We start from the raw sequence: 13,245 nt of genomic DNA, 5'->3' as shown, positions 1-13,245 counted from the left end.
TTTCTCATCGCTCCAGAGGGGATTGGTGGAATTCCAGAAGGTCACAGCCAGGATCTGAGATGCTTATTGAGATCACCAGGTGTCCGGAGCTGTGCTGTGTCCTACACCAGCCCTGTGATTCTGGTGTGTCAGGGTAAACCCTGAAGAACTTGAAGTGCCATCTGGAGGTCCTGTGGTCAGATTTGGGACTTTCAAGAATGAAATATTCTTATGACCCACACTTATGACCCTCTAGAAGTTTTATTTCTGAAAAGCAGAAGTTTGGGAAGCCTATGGAGTAACTCCGGTCCTGACAAAAATTCATTTCAATACAAGTGAAGCCAATAATTCCTACCAGCTTGGAATCTACCCACTTATTCTTTCTAAATCATATTTTTAAGTAAGTGCTTTGAGGAAAAGGAATAGAATCAAGGACCTTGTATCCAGGTATTCAAGAAAAAAGTCTCTTCTTATTAAAAATTATTCTGTCAGAGACAAAAACAATGCATTAGAGTTGGAGAGAAAATATGTATGTAAAAGCCTTAAACTAACAGTAAAAGTATTTCTTGCAACTCTCCTCCTACTTTTAAACTCCTTTAAATCCACATGACATTTCAACACTATTACACACAAAAAAAAAAAAAAAGAAAAAGAAAAGAGGGTGGAGGAATGGAGAGACTTTTTAATGCATAATGCAGAAGCAAGGAAAATATGGCTTGTTTAACATGAACCTTGACAAATCTGTGCTCTTGTCATTTAAATGAATGAACCTCTCCAGTGTCTAGATTGCTGGGCCTTGGGAAGCAGCAGTGAGGAAGGATGGCAAAAACGCTGCCCATCTCTCTAAATTATTTGTGAGTAAATGAATGATTTCAGTGAAATCCAAACAAGGATGTGTCTGCTCACTTGAATCCCCTGTTCACAGCCAATGAACTTCCCTGTGAAACGGAGCTTGCCCTCCTGAGTTGCCATGTATTGATCTAAAACATCTTCCCTGAGCCTTCTCTCTCCTTTTCCTCCTACAGGCAAAAGGTTAGTGTTAGATAATAGTATTCATTTTCCAGACATCTGCACATGTTTTAATAGCCTTTAGAAGGTTTGAAATGGTTTCTGTTTGACCACCACAGGGCTAAAATGCCATTAAGAGTTAGATTGTAGCAATACATAACAATCATAGCCCTGTAGTTCAACCTGGCAATAAAAAAGCTAATTTATTTTACTGGAGATTTAAATTAATGTGATGAACTCCTCTATCAACAGGAGCTGTAACACCACTCTCACTAAAAATACTACCTCCCTGCATATTTTCCAAACCAGATAAAACACTTGTGACAAACCTTGTGTATGTATTGTGCATGCTATTTTGGAGTGTTTGCACGTGTGTTTGTGTGTCCATATAAAACTCTACTGTTCCTGAGACCATTTTGATTTCTCTGTCATATCTTCATTCTGAGCCTCTTTTCTTCTGTCATCTGGCTCGTAGGCTCAGCAAGAAGAAAGTGATTAATAAGGCAGTCTCCAGTGTTAGCACTGGGGTTTGTTTAACACCTTGAGAGCTGGAATCTTCTTGTGGACAAAAATTATTGCTGCTTAGGTAAACTCAGTTGAAAATAGTTTTAAAAACAGACCTGTGCATTTAATTAGATATTTTTTAAAATCTGTGAAAGAAATATTTAGACTTCAGACAGTTATCATTTCCAGCTATATGCCAGAGGAAAGCTTCAGCTTATCCCATTATAAAGTGATAAAGCAGCATCTGATGGCAGCAGCTTCTGTGATAAAATGATCATGGCAGCATTGAGAACGAATCTAATAAGGGAATTGATCTGTAGATTCCAATTCTAGGAGAGCCAACATTGATCAACATAAATGTCAATAAGAAGATCTCACTGAGGTCTGCCTAATTCCTTTAGATTATTTTGGGGCATAGTCAGAAAGTGAATGTGAAAATGGATTTTAAACTGTAGGAATCAGAAAGGCAAAGACCAATGTTATGAATGTCACTGGCTGTCATTGTATGAGAAGTTTAGCAGCAGGTTGAAATTAATGAGTAGCTTTTAATCATATAAAGATTGAGAATGCAATGGTTGTTGCAGAAGTAAGACTTTTCTCCTGTATTTTTATAGTAAAGCATTTCCTAAATACAGTGAAATAATAAAAAGCAGCCTGCTTTTTTACTGCTGAAGCATAGATAGCATGTGTGGGGAATGCCAGAAAAGATTAATGGGATAATTCTTCCTTGTTGCAGGACTTCAGTACAGAGTTGTTTCCTAGACTCTTTCTGCCAACGCTGAAGTGTTAAAAACAAAATAAATGGTTTTGTTAGTGGGCAGTGTGACAGCAGCAGGGACCAGGATGTGCAGGGTGTGCCCTTCACTCTTTGGTGTTGCCATAACTCACAGCACCTCTGTGGTGCTGGTCCTCATTTAGCACAGTGGAGTTGACACAGTAACCAGTGTTAGATCAATGGGAAGGCATTTAGAAAAATAAGAGACAAAATGCAAATATGTGCTTAATAAAAGCTCGGCTCCTGCACATCACTATTCTCACAGCACGGCTGTTTCACCGTACTCCAAGGAGTCTTCCATTTGCAAGCTCGTTGAAAACATTTTTTCATTAATTATTCACGTTCTGAGTAGCTGATTACTGGGTCATTGATGTAAACTGTTGACTTTACGGTAATTACAAACCACAGGGAACTTTATACATGCACTTTCCTTAGAAATTAAATTAGCTCATTTTCATATTACTGCAATATTTACTGACTCCTACCATAGTGCTATTAAAATGAGAACTAACACTTCGGAATCTCAAAGCTTGAAAACACTGATAGATATACAAAGTGAAAACTGGGATCAAAGGGGATTACTTTGTGTCTTTCAATGCAACCTTTATTTAAAGCAGTTTATAAAAATTAATAAACCTAAGGATTTGGAACAGGAGTAATTTTAGCCTTACATTAATGTTGTCAACTCTCTGAAGAATACAGAGAGATTATGCTATTTATGTTTGTACACCAAATGCCTGCTTAATACCTCCCAATTTATACCCTAGAATAGAATTTTCCAGCCTTTGGAGTTACTTTGGGTCTAATTCACTGAGTTTTGCCATCTCTGAATGGTTCAATAGTAATAGAGAGCCGCAAGCTTGGAAACTCTGCAGCCGACTCAAATCAAAGTTTGTTTTACTTTTTGTGCTGGAATTGCCTTGTTAGCAGGATTTTCTGATGTTGTTTTAGCACCCTAATCTTCCAAACAAATGTTTCTAGTTTCTGGTACCCTTGTACTTTGTCTTGGATGTTGCCTTAGTCTCAGTAAACTCACCCAGAGGATTTGCCAGCAGAATGACAAACCCCTGTTAATACCAGGGTTGGATTTAAAGTCTGGCATCTTCTGTAAAAGGTTTTTCAGAAAATTGTGCCTAGTTGGAGGGAAAAATAACAAAAACAGATGGAAAATGCCAAATTTGAACTTCCATGGGAGTATTTTTATTAGATTAATGGAAAATTTAGATCCACGCACTTCACTTGAAATTTAAGGACTAGCTGAAACTTCCTTTTTTTTTTTTTTTTTTTTTTTTTGTACTAAGAACTCATTTAGCTTACTGAAATGCATTTTAAAGTTAATCCTTTAATATTCACTTATGTAGAACACGTCGTCCTATCACCACGGAGCAATTCTGCATGTTTGTGATTGCTTCCTGTGTTTTAAGGAGCTGTTGGTAGGATCAATAAAAGTCTCCAACTGTTTGCCCAGACCACTGGCAGAGTTACTCTGGGGCTCACCCACTGTGTATTACCTCTTTCCTTAAATTCCTGTGTATTACCCTTATTTCCTTAAATACAAGCAGTATTTATCTCCAGTGGTAACAGCTGCTGAGAGCCCTTGCAGCAACAGATGGAGAAAATGGAGTTTATTTTCCAGGCCCTAAGACAGAACAGAATTTGAAATGTGAAAGACAACGTACATGCTCCTACTAAATAAAGTTGTAAGGTGTGAGACTTCTGAGCTCCTCTGCCTGTTCCAGACTGAGCTGGAGGATGTTCCATGCTTTTTGTCAAGTATCAAATATCTTCACTAACAGCTTGGTCTGTTGGAAATGGTACCTGTAGCAACAGAGAAATAGAAAAACTGGCTTAATGTGGTTCATTGGCCTTACAGGCAGAAATTGGATGTTCTTGGCTGTGCAGAGCTTTATTTGTGGCTTTTAGAGGTCTGAGTGATGAACATCTAATTACTTTTCTTTAGGAAGGAGTATTTTAAACAGTCAAAGGGTGTTAGTTTCTCACTCTAGTTTTAGCCCCAAACCTGTAAATGGTTAAACATAGCCCAACATTAAGAGAAAAAATAATTTTCATGGAGTTGTGGACTGAATTGTGTTGGATGTGATCTAAAGGCTCATCTCTTTCCAACCTCCCTATCATGGGCGAGGATACCACTAACTAGACCTGGTTTTCATTTACGACAAAGTTCAAACAGTGTTAGCCATGAAGTTCTGCTTACAGGAAGTGGATAGTAGGAAATAATTCTGAATTTTCTTTTAAATAGAGAACTTCCAGAGCGGAAAATAATTATTATGCTTTTGGTTTTGTGATATCAATTACATACAATAACACATCAGGCATTTCTGTATGTACACAGTGTACAGTTGCAAGTATATTTCCTATGTTGGTGAATATTAGAATTAAAGAAATGGAAGCATCTTCTTGCAGCTTTCACTTTTGCTTCATACTTGGCTGGTTTTTGTCGACAGCCACTTGTTCTACTCTCTTTAGAAGGCAGAATTTCCATATGTCAAAAGAATATATATTCCAAAATCTTATTTGTCTAAAAGCAGAATTGATTTCTACTTTTGGAAGTTTTATTATTTTCTCGTTAACTATACTTAATTTTCTCCCTAATTCCAGAATATTTAGTGGATGAGAAGTTCACACTTTGTTTTTTGAACAGTGCATGTTCTATTCTAGGTAACTTTTAGTGGGCTAGGTGAAGGATGTTCTCATCTCCAGCTGAACCTCCCCTCTGAAATGTATCTAAGGACTACAAAAATCAAGATTTTGTTTAATGAAAGATTATGCTTTTACATAAACTGATAATATACAAATATCTTGCCTAATATTATTTTTTCCTTCTGTGCCCTCCTGTCTTTATGGTGAAATGGAAATGAGAAGGTTTTCCCTGCCAGCCCGATTTCAGCGGCTGGGAAGCAGAGGGAAGCAGGCCAGAGTGTGCCTGTTCAGGTTTGTGATGCCCTGAAAAACAGCACAGACAGGAGAGGGCCACACACACCAAACAAACATTTACAGCTCTGGCATGCAGCAGCAGGATGAAAATGTCTCCTTGGTATCTAGAGAGAGAATTTTCTTCCTGTGAATGATAGACTTTGGCTCATGTGAGGAAAACAAAGCCAATTGATTTAATAGCAATTAACTCATCCAATATTGGAGAGCTGTGTACTATTTGGCATAATTCATTGAAAATTGTTCTGGCAATGCTGCAGACCATTAGATGTTTAAAAAGGAGATGGGAACTGAGAGATATTCTACAGAGATAGAGTCAAGAGGCACAATGGTATGGGGAGTCTCTGTAATATTGCCTTGTGCCAGCAGGCAGTAGCTTTCTTTTATCTTCCTAGAAAGTCTTAATAAGAATGCTGCTGGGGGAGGGGGGACTGGCCTGCTGGGTGATGGATTGGTTATCTGCCTGCCAGATAATTGTATTTCCTATTGCACTTGATATAATAGGTTTCCACCTAAATTATCAATTACTTTGTTTTTATTTTTCATGTGGCTTACGGGAGTTAATCTTGGCATTGAACCACAACGGGCACAGCCTTTTCTGCATCAATCCCACAGGGGAAGGAGGAGCTTTGCTGCTCTTGGTCACAGGAATCTGCAGGGAAGTCCCCTCTGTTCTGCCCTGGCCTCTCAGCACCCACTTTCTGCACAGACATGGGTCCAGTTAAACTAACAAACCTTTTAGTCCACACCTGCTCTGTAGTACTTAGTACAGGGTTATTTCCAAGGAAGCTGGCCCAGCCCATGCTGTGTTCAGTTCCAAATGGATTTTCAGGTCTGCAGCCCAGTGATCCTGATGCTTTCCTGTTCCCACAGGGGTCCAGGTGCCCCCCAGCACCTCTTTCTCATTTTCCCCCTATCATTGTATATGGCACAACAAATGGGGCAGACCACTTGGATTTCTAGTTGCAACTCCTCAGTTCCATATTTAAATATTAATTTAAGGTGATGTGATCTCTTCTGTAGAAGTCATTCTGTGCAGTGCAGCCTTTTGTTGAGCTGTGTCGTGATAGCAACAACAGTGATTTTAACACTGTACCATTTTCAAGGCACTCCTTGATCTAGTTATGTGACTGTCATCTGAAAATAACCATAAAGGACACAGTACATTTTGTGTATCTGAGAAGAAATCAGAATGAAGAGACTTAGCACAATCTGTTGCTTGATTTAAATGCATCATTAATGAGTTTTTTAACAAATACTAGAGTTTTCCCCATTCTTTAATTAGACAATGGAGAAGGAAAAAGAAAAATAAATGAAAGAGAAACATTTTTATTATGCTTTTCTTTTGTAATTGGATGACTTGCTTCAGAGCTGTGTGATTATATTTAATTAATGACCTCAAACTTTATTATGCTGTTTGTTAATGCTACTCATCATGCTGACCACCTCTGTTAGTTTATTTGCATATGTGTGGGGAGGAATATTCCCAATGTGATTATCTCATTTGATACAGAAATATAATCACATTATACAACTTGAGAACACACTTTCCTTCTTTGTTAATCATTTTAGTCTGCTGATTTGCCTTTGGTACTGCAGTTTTATAGAGTCACTGAGTTTAGCAGTGGCAAAGGTGACTCAAAGACAGCCCAGCCCCTCTGGTCACTGAGCCATGGGGAGGGACCCCAGAACCCTGAGCTGTTTCCAGCTGGGCTGTGACTGATCTCTGATCAAAAATTGTTTCTGGTTTATGCCTCTTCCAACTGGGCTCACCTCTGCTCTTATGTCTGACACAGATTCTGTATTCTGTAAGTAACAGTAAATTTCACTGGATGACATTGTAGGGGAATATTTTTTTTCCTTATTGAAATGTTTATATGTTTCCTTTTAAGTAATAAAATGGGAAAGGGGAAAAATGGGAAGACAGCATTACAACTGTAAAATTCCTTTAGCACTATTTCAAGGATCCTTTTTTTTCTGGGAAAACACATTTTCACCTATAAACGTTCATCCATCTCAGATGTCCCCAGTCATCATCTCCAAGGCACAGATCTGACTGTTGTAGCTTCCACTGAAATATCTCAGGTGACTGGTTTCATTGGATAAAGTAATTAATATGTCCTCAAACCACTTGTTCATGGCATTAGTGACTCCTAGTTTTGAAAACAGTGGAATTCTCTGGTGGCTCAGTGATGCAGTTGGAATTATTGTCAAGAGGAACAAATGTACAAAGTCAGTGAATCTGTGACTTTAGGCAGGCATTTTACCTGGAGTTTAACAAACACCTGACAGTAATACTAATGGTAGCACTTTGAAAGGTGCACACTGAATAACCAGGCATCACTGATGTTAAAAACACACAGCCTGGATGTAGTTAATATTTATAATGAAAAGTATCTTGGATACTGAGTGCTTTCAGTATTTTAATCCATTCAACAATAGATTGGATAATACATATTTATACAGAATATTGATAATTGAAAATATTTTCCATAATCTCTCTGCAACAGACAGTACCTCTTTAATAAACCTGGATGAATAAGTAACTCTTGAGAAATTACTCCCAAATTCATAATTAGAAGTTTTTTTTAAAAATTTCCTAGATTGTCTGGAGTAGAAGCCTGAAGCAGAGCATGCAGATAACAGAGGCTGTAGGAAAGGCTGCCTGCTTTGTTCTCTAGCAGATTAATTTCTGCAGTGGGTTCCCAGAGAGCAGGCTGGGGAGTAGCTGGGTGTAAGATCCTGTGTGACTTGCATTTCAGGACCCTGCAGGGAACTACTGCTACACTGTGTGAAGGCTCTTCTGGCTATAGAATCCTTTTCCCTCTTTGGCCAGTCTTTTTGGATGGACAGGGTTCTGGGGCACTCACACAGCCTTGACAAATCTCCATGGTTTGAATCCCCCGCAGAGTCCTCTAGCAAAGCACCTGGCAGGGTCTGCCCCTTTTGTTCCTCCAAGCTGATGGGGGTGGATGTGGTCTCTTAGGTTGCAAGCCTGAAGAATTAGTGGGAAAGTGAAAAGAGCCTGATCCAAAGGCCTTTTTTCTTGGTTTTTTTTTTTTTAGTCCATTTTCATTGATTGCAGTGGGCTGTGAGTCAGATCCATACGGCCTGTTACATGGTGTGTTGGCCCAGGACTAACAAGACTGCAGATACTTTTTCTTTTGAAGTCATTGGCTGAGGCATTCACATAAATCATGGATTTTATTGAAACTGCAATTAAACCAAACCAGGCTTAATGCAGACTGAAAGCCCTCGAATTAGTGTGCAGGTGAACATGGAGGGAAAGGCACAAGCTTAGCCATCCTTCCAAGCAAAACTGAGAAAGGAACTGTGTATATAATCGAACAGCATGTGAATATTAATGCACAAAATCCTCTGAGTCCCCAGTTCCCTGATGTAATTATTTTCTATTCACATTAATTGTTCCTAACAGATGACATTAATGACTTTGAGTTAAAATGTGTGCAGAGGAGGCCTTCAGCAGATCAATGCTGGTTAAAAATAGGGTCACTTTTGCAATCATTCACGCAAGGTGTAACAGCTCGTAAATAAAACAACATTAACATGTTGATTGATTTATAAATGTTAATTTTGTAGTTCATTTTAATGCTTTTTTTACTGGAACCTGTCAAACACTGCGGAAAATGGTGGGACTCATGTTCATTTGTTATTGTTGTGTGTGAAGTAATGATAAGTTGCAAAGCAGTGACTAGAAGAAAAAGTTGAGTTTGTTTTGGATGAAGGATAATCTGTCCTCAAGACAGGAAGTCTTGGACAAAGTAAGCACAAAGAGCAACATTTCAAATTAGAACAAATCCTCTTTCACCTCAGGCTCTTCATTTCCCTTGAAATTTAACAGCAGAGTTTGGAATTTTAGAAATGCTGATCTTCTGAATAGCTGACAAATGCTTATGCTTTGCTCCCTCCCTTCTGCCCCCCAGAAACTCCACTCACGCATCTTGGACCTCTCCTCTGGGGATTTGCTTTCAGAAGTGGAACGGAACCGAAGCCTGGTGCAGGCTCGAAGTGCTGATGCTCAGATGCTCGTGAGTGTTTGTGCTGCCCTTGTCCCCCTCATCTGGAACCTCCTTTTCTCCTCTGAGGTCTGGTGTCAGGGAAGAGCCATAAAGCTGATCTCTGAATTGAAACACTGTTGAGGCAGATAACAATGCTTTTACTTCCTTCTGTTCTCTGAAATTCAATATTGTGTCCTCGGTTGATATAGTGAGCAGATAGTGTCACTGTGCACAAAAAAAGCGTAAATCTTAGCAATGTCCCCAGTACACCTTTTTGGGTATTGATTACATCTCAGAATCTCTGAGAAATGGTCAAGGAGCTTTTTATTAAAGCCTGTGCCCCGTATTATTCATCCCACTTTTATGATATATTATGTATGAACTTTTAAAAATTCATGGGCTCTGCATTTTTTTTTTCAGATGGAGTGAGCTTTGTGCTTATTTGGCAAAACGTTCACCAGCGTGGCTTTCATGTTTCATTGTCAAAGAGAAAAGTAGCTTAAAAAACAAAAATCACACACAGGGAAACAAAAGTGTACAAGAACAAAACATTGAACCTGCTTGTGCCTTTGATCTTCAAGTATAGTAGTGTCAACAAAAATGTAATCTCCCTTGTAATACCTACTTTAATGAAAAGGCATTGTTTCAAAGGTTCACAAAAATGCTAACAACCCTCTGCATTATATTTAATTAAGCCTTCAGGTTAAGTTGCTCTAATACAGAGTTTTGTGTCTTTAATGGTCTGATTATTTCAATTTTGTCTGATTTCTTGTGAAAATTACATTTTTAAGCTGTAATACCACGTTCAGGTCTTTTTACTCTAATTTCATTAAAGGTAATGACTAAAGAGTCATGATTACAAAAAATTAAAATTTCACCATATCAGTTAATAGACCCATATGCAAGTTAAATGTATTTAATTAATGCATCATAAACATGCTATTCAAAGTACTTTCTTGAATAATTTAGAGAATAAAGGCAAATTGAAGGAGAAAACTCCAGTCTCTCAAGTGATCTGAATGCAATCTAGAAATTGAGTAGATACCCTACTTCATAGTCTGGAGTGACATGATATTTTTTGCACATTTTCTCCTCTCTTAAAGATGATTACAGTAATACACTGTTCTTTTGCTTTGCTTAGATGGCTCCATTTTTTCCCATTGCTGAAAGTGTAGGACCAAATGCCTTTCTCCTCTCTTAGGTGCAAAGGAAACAAAGTGAGGGGATGGAGAGGCTCTCAGAGTAGCTGAAGATGACAGGAAGGCAATACTTGTCCCTGTGCTGTGATCTCTTTCCTCCTGCAGGAAGTGCTTAAAGGAGAGGATTTACAGGCATCCTTCCCTTGAGTGCAGGGATGGCTGGGACACAGCCCAGTGTAAAGGGCAGAATTCCACAGGACATGTTTTCCTGATGCCAGAGCCAGAATGCCGAGGAATAGCCAGAACAAGCAGCTGCTGCTGTTGGCGTCTGTACAGTCACCCTCCCCAGGAGTGACACTGCCACAGCTGAGGAGATGGCAGGGGGTCTCCCAGGGGATCCACAATGTCAGAAATAAACACTCATCTGTCTCAACAAAGCAGCAAAATCTGCCTCAGAGCCAAAAACACAGGCATCAGCCTGCCTGTGATGCTGAAAGATGTGTTCTTCCCAGAGCCGGTGGATTTAAAGGCTGCTTCTCCTACATCCATTTGACTTCCTGGGAGAGCATGTACCAATAATTCCCAGAGGTGAAATGTGCTCTTGGTGCCTCTAAGTGATTTTCCCATTCATAGGTTTTGCCTGTGATGAAGAATAATGATTTGCCCTGTAGTTAGGTTTGTCAAAACCAGAACATCATGATGTCAGCTGAGCGATGAACAGCTGTACTGATGAACTCCTCAGCAGCAAAAATTCTGCTCTCTCCCATTCAGGTGAAAAAAGGTTCAACCCCAGTCATAATAAACGGGAGGAACAGGGGGGAATAAATGGAAGAAATTAGCAGAAAGCCAGCAAACGTCAGTACATGAGAAGTGCCCACAAACTGAGTGTTGTTCCAAAGATTTCCATGAAGATGCTGTGTCTAGGGCATACACAGCCTTAATAATTTTTTTATGGATTCAATAACTTCAGATTTCTTGTTTCTTCCTAAGTGTAAATTCTTCATTTAAGCAAAATGAATTTGAAGTATATCTACATACAAAAATCAATAAATATTGTTTCAGTTGGCCTTAATGAAATCCAATGGGAAGTTTTATGAAACAAAGACACGGAATCATAGATTCACTTTGGATGGAAAAGACCTTCATGATTAAGGTCATAAAATCTGATCTTTCACCCACTCCTGGGTGGAAAGGTCCCTTGAGATCAGTGAGTCCAACTATTAATCCAGCAGTGCCAATCTCACCACTAAACCTTGTCCCCAGGTGCCACATCTACACAGCTTTTCAATCTCTCCAGGGATGGTGACTCAACCACTTCCCTGCTCCGTTGCTTGACAACACTTTTAGTGAAGGAGTTTTTCCTAATATCCAGTCTAAACGTCCCCTGGCACAACTTGAGGCTGTTTCCTCTTTTCCTATCAGTTTCTGCTTGGGAAAAGAGACTGACCCTCACCTCATTACAACCTCTTTTCATGTAGTCATGTCTGGTGTTCCTGGTAATTAAAATGATGTCTGATTCTGTAAGGAAACTGGAGAACAGTGCAAGCACTTAACACTAAAGAAGCTCCAGTGCTGTTAGGCTCAAGAGTATTAGTTTGAAAACAAATTAAAGGCATCCTAGCTACTCCTACAGAGGTTTAATATTTTACCTAAAGTGCTATCTACTCTTCATTACTCTCTTCTTCAAAGCTGGCACTTAGTCACAGTCAGCTGAAATTGCATTTGGAAAGGGGCGATAACTACACAAGTACTAAAGGCAGCCATAAAGTGTCAATAAATTGCATAAGCAAGAGGCTTCAGCTGTCTGTGAGCGACACGAAGATGGATTGTCCTACGTCAGAGAGTTTCTTAGACAAAGCTTTGAACTAGATAGGAAACCAAAATTAGACTGTAATGGAGAGATTCCATTCTCAGTGGACATTCTGCTCAGGATACTAAATTAATTTACCTTGTCCAAGCTGTGCAGCCTCATCTGTTACATTGTGGGGCTATAATGCAGTTGTCAAGATGTGCTTGTATTTGTATAACTTTGTTTTCTGTATCTTACCGGCTGCTTATGTATGAAGCATAATTCAAATAGACTCAGAATAATCTTTGCCGTAAGAAGAGCAAATAGAATACTAGTCCAAGAATAAAGAAGAAAACATTGAGGATTGTGGATTTTTTTCCTCCTGACAAATAAATTGTTAGCAATTTTAAATTTGGTTCTCTGTATTAAATTCACCAGAGGCTAAACTGCATGAGAGGAAGGAGGAAGTGGCTTACCGCTTTTTCTTTGCCATTCTTAATCAAAAGGAAGTTAAATGATCATTTTCTACCCATAAGATATTTCAATTTCTACTCATATTTTAGGAATGCCAGCAGAATGTGAAATGCAGCATACCTGTCCTGAAGTGCCAGAGTCAATTAAATGTGACGGGCTCTAGCCGCCTGTATCCTCGCAGCAGCTGCAGCAGCAGTGAACTCTCCCTCTCAAGTGCTTGCAGTGAATATTCCAGTGGTTCCTCCTACACTTGGAATGATGGAAAGACAAGCAAAAGGGTAAATCAAATTAATTTTCTTCAAGTATTACTTTAGGTTAATCTGAAAAAAGATTAATTGAAAAGCTGCCTGTTTCAGAAGTTTTTTTACTTTTCTCTCTCTTATACTGAAAGGAGCTGTCACTAAACTTAACGGTTTAACCCCCCCATTTAATTTTTTTTAGCTATTCCTTTATCACTCCAGCTTACTTACAGTCTCTTCATTTGTTCAGACATTTATTCTGCCTTTCATAGTCCGAACTGCTCTTCTTCTTTATCTTAATCCTTCCATTCATATTGTTCTTCCTACAGGGTTTTAATGGGCCACAGCCTTCACACCACTGTGAAAT

At 39.0% G+C, this 13,245-nt stretch overlaps 1 protein-coding gene across 1 annotated transcript in view; it reads left to right on the top strand.

The window, feature by feature from the left end:
• NCKAP5 (NCK associated protein 5) overlaps nt 1-13,245 on the top strand; it is a 195,031-nt gene that overhangs the window by 123,402 nt on the left and 58,384 nt on the right. Inside the window, exons 8-9 of the mRNA XM_063400949.1 lie at nt 9,163-9,267; nt 12,729-12,917. Coding sequence (XP_063257019.1) covers nt 9,163-9,267; nt 12,729-12,917 — 294 coding nt within the window. The remainder of the gene's footprint in view (nt 1-9,162; nt 9,268-12,728; nt 12,918-13,245) is intronic.

The sequence above is a fragment of the Prinia subflava genome, chromosome 6 (genome assembly GCF_021018805.1).
Source record: "Prinia subflava isolate CZ2003 ecotype Zambia chromosome 6, Cam_Psub_1.2, whole genome shotgun sequence".
Classification (NCBI taxonomy): Eukaryota; Metazoa; Chordata; class Aves; order Passeriformes; family Cisticolidae; genus Prinia; species Prinia subflava.
The sequence above is the reverse complement of the archived record's forward strand: the minus strand, read 5'-3'. Positions and strand labels throughout refer to the sequence as shown.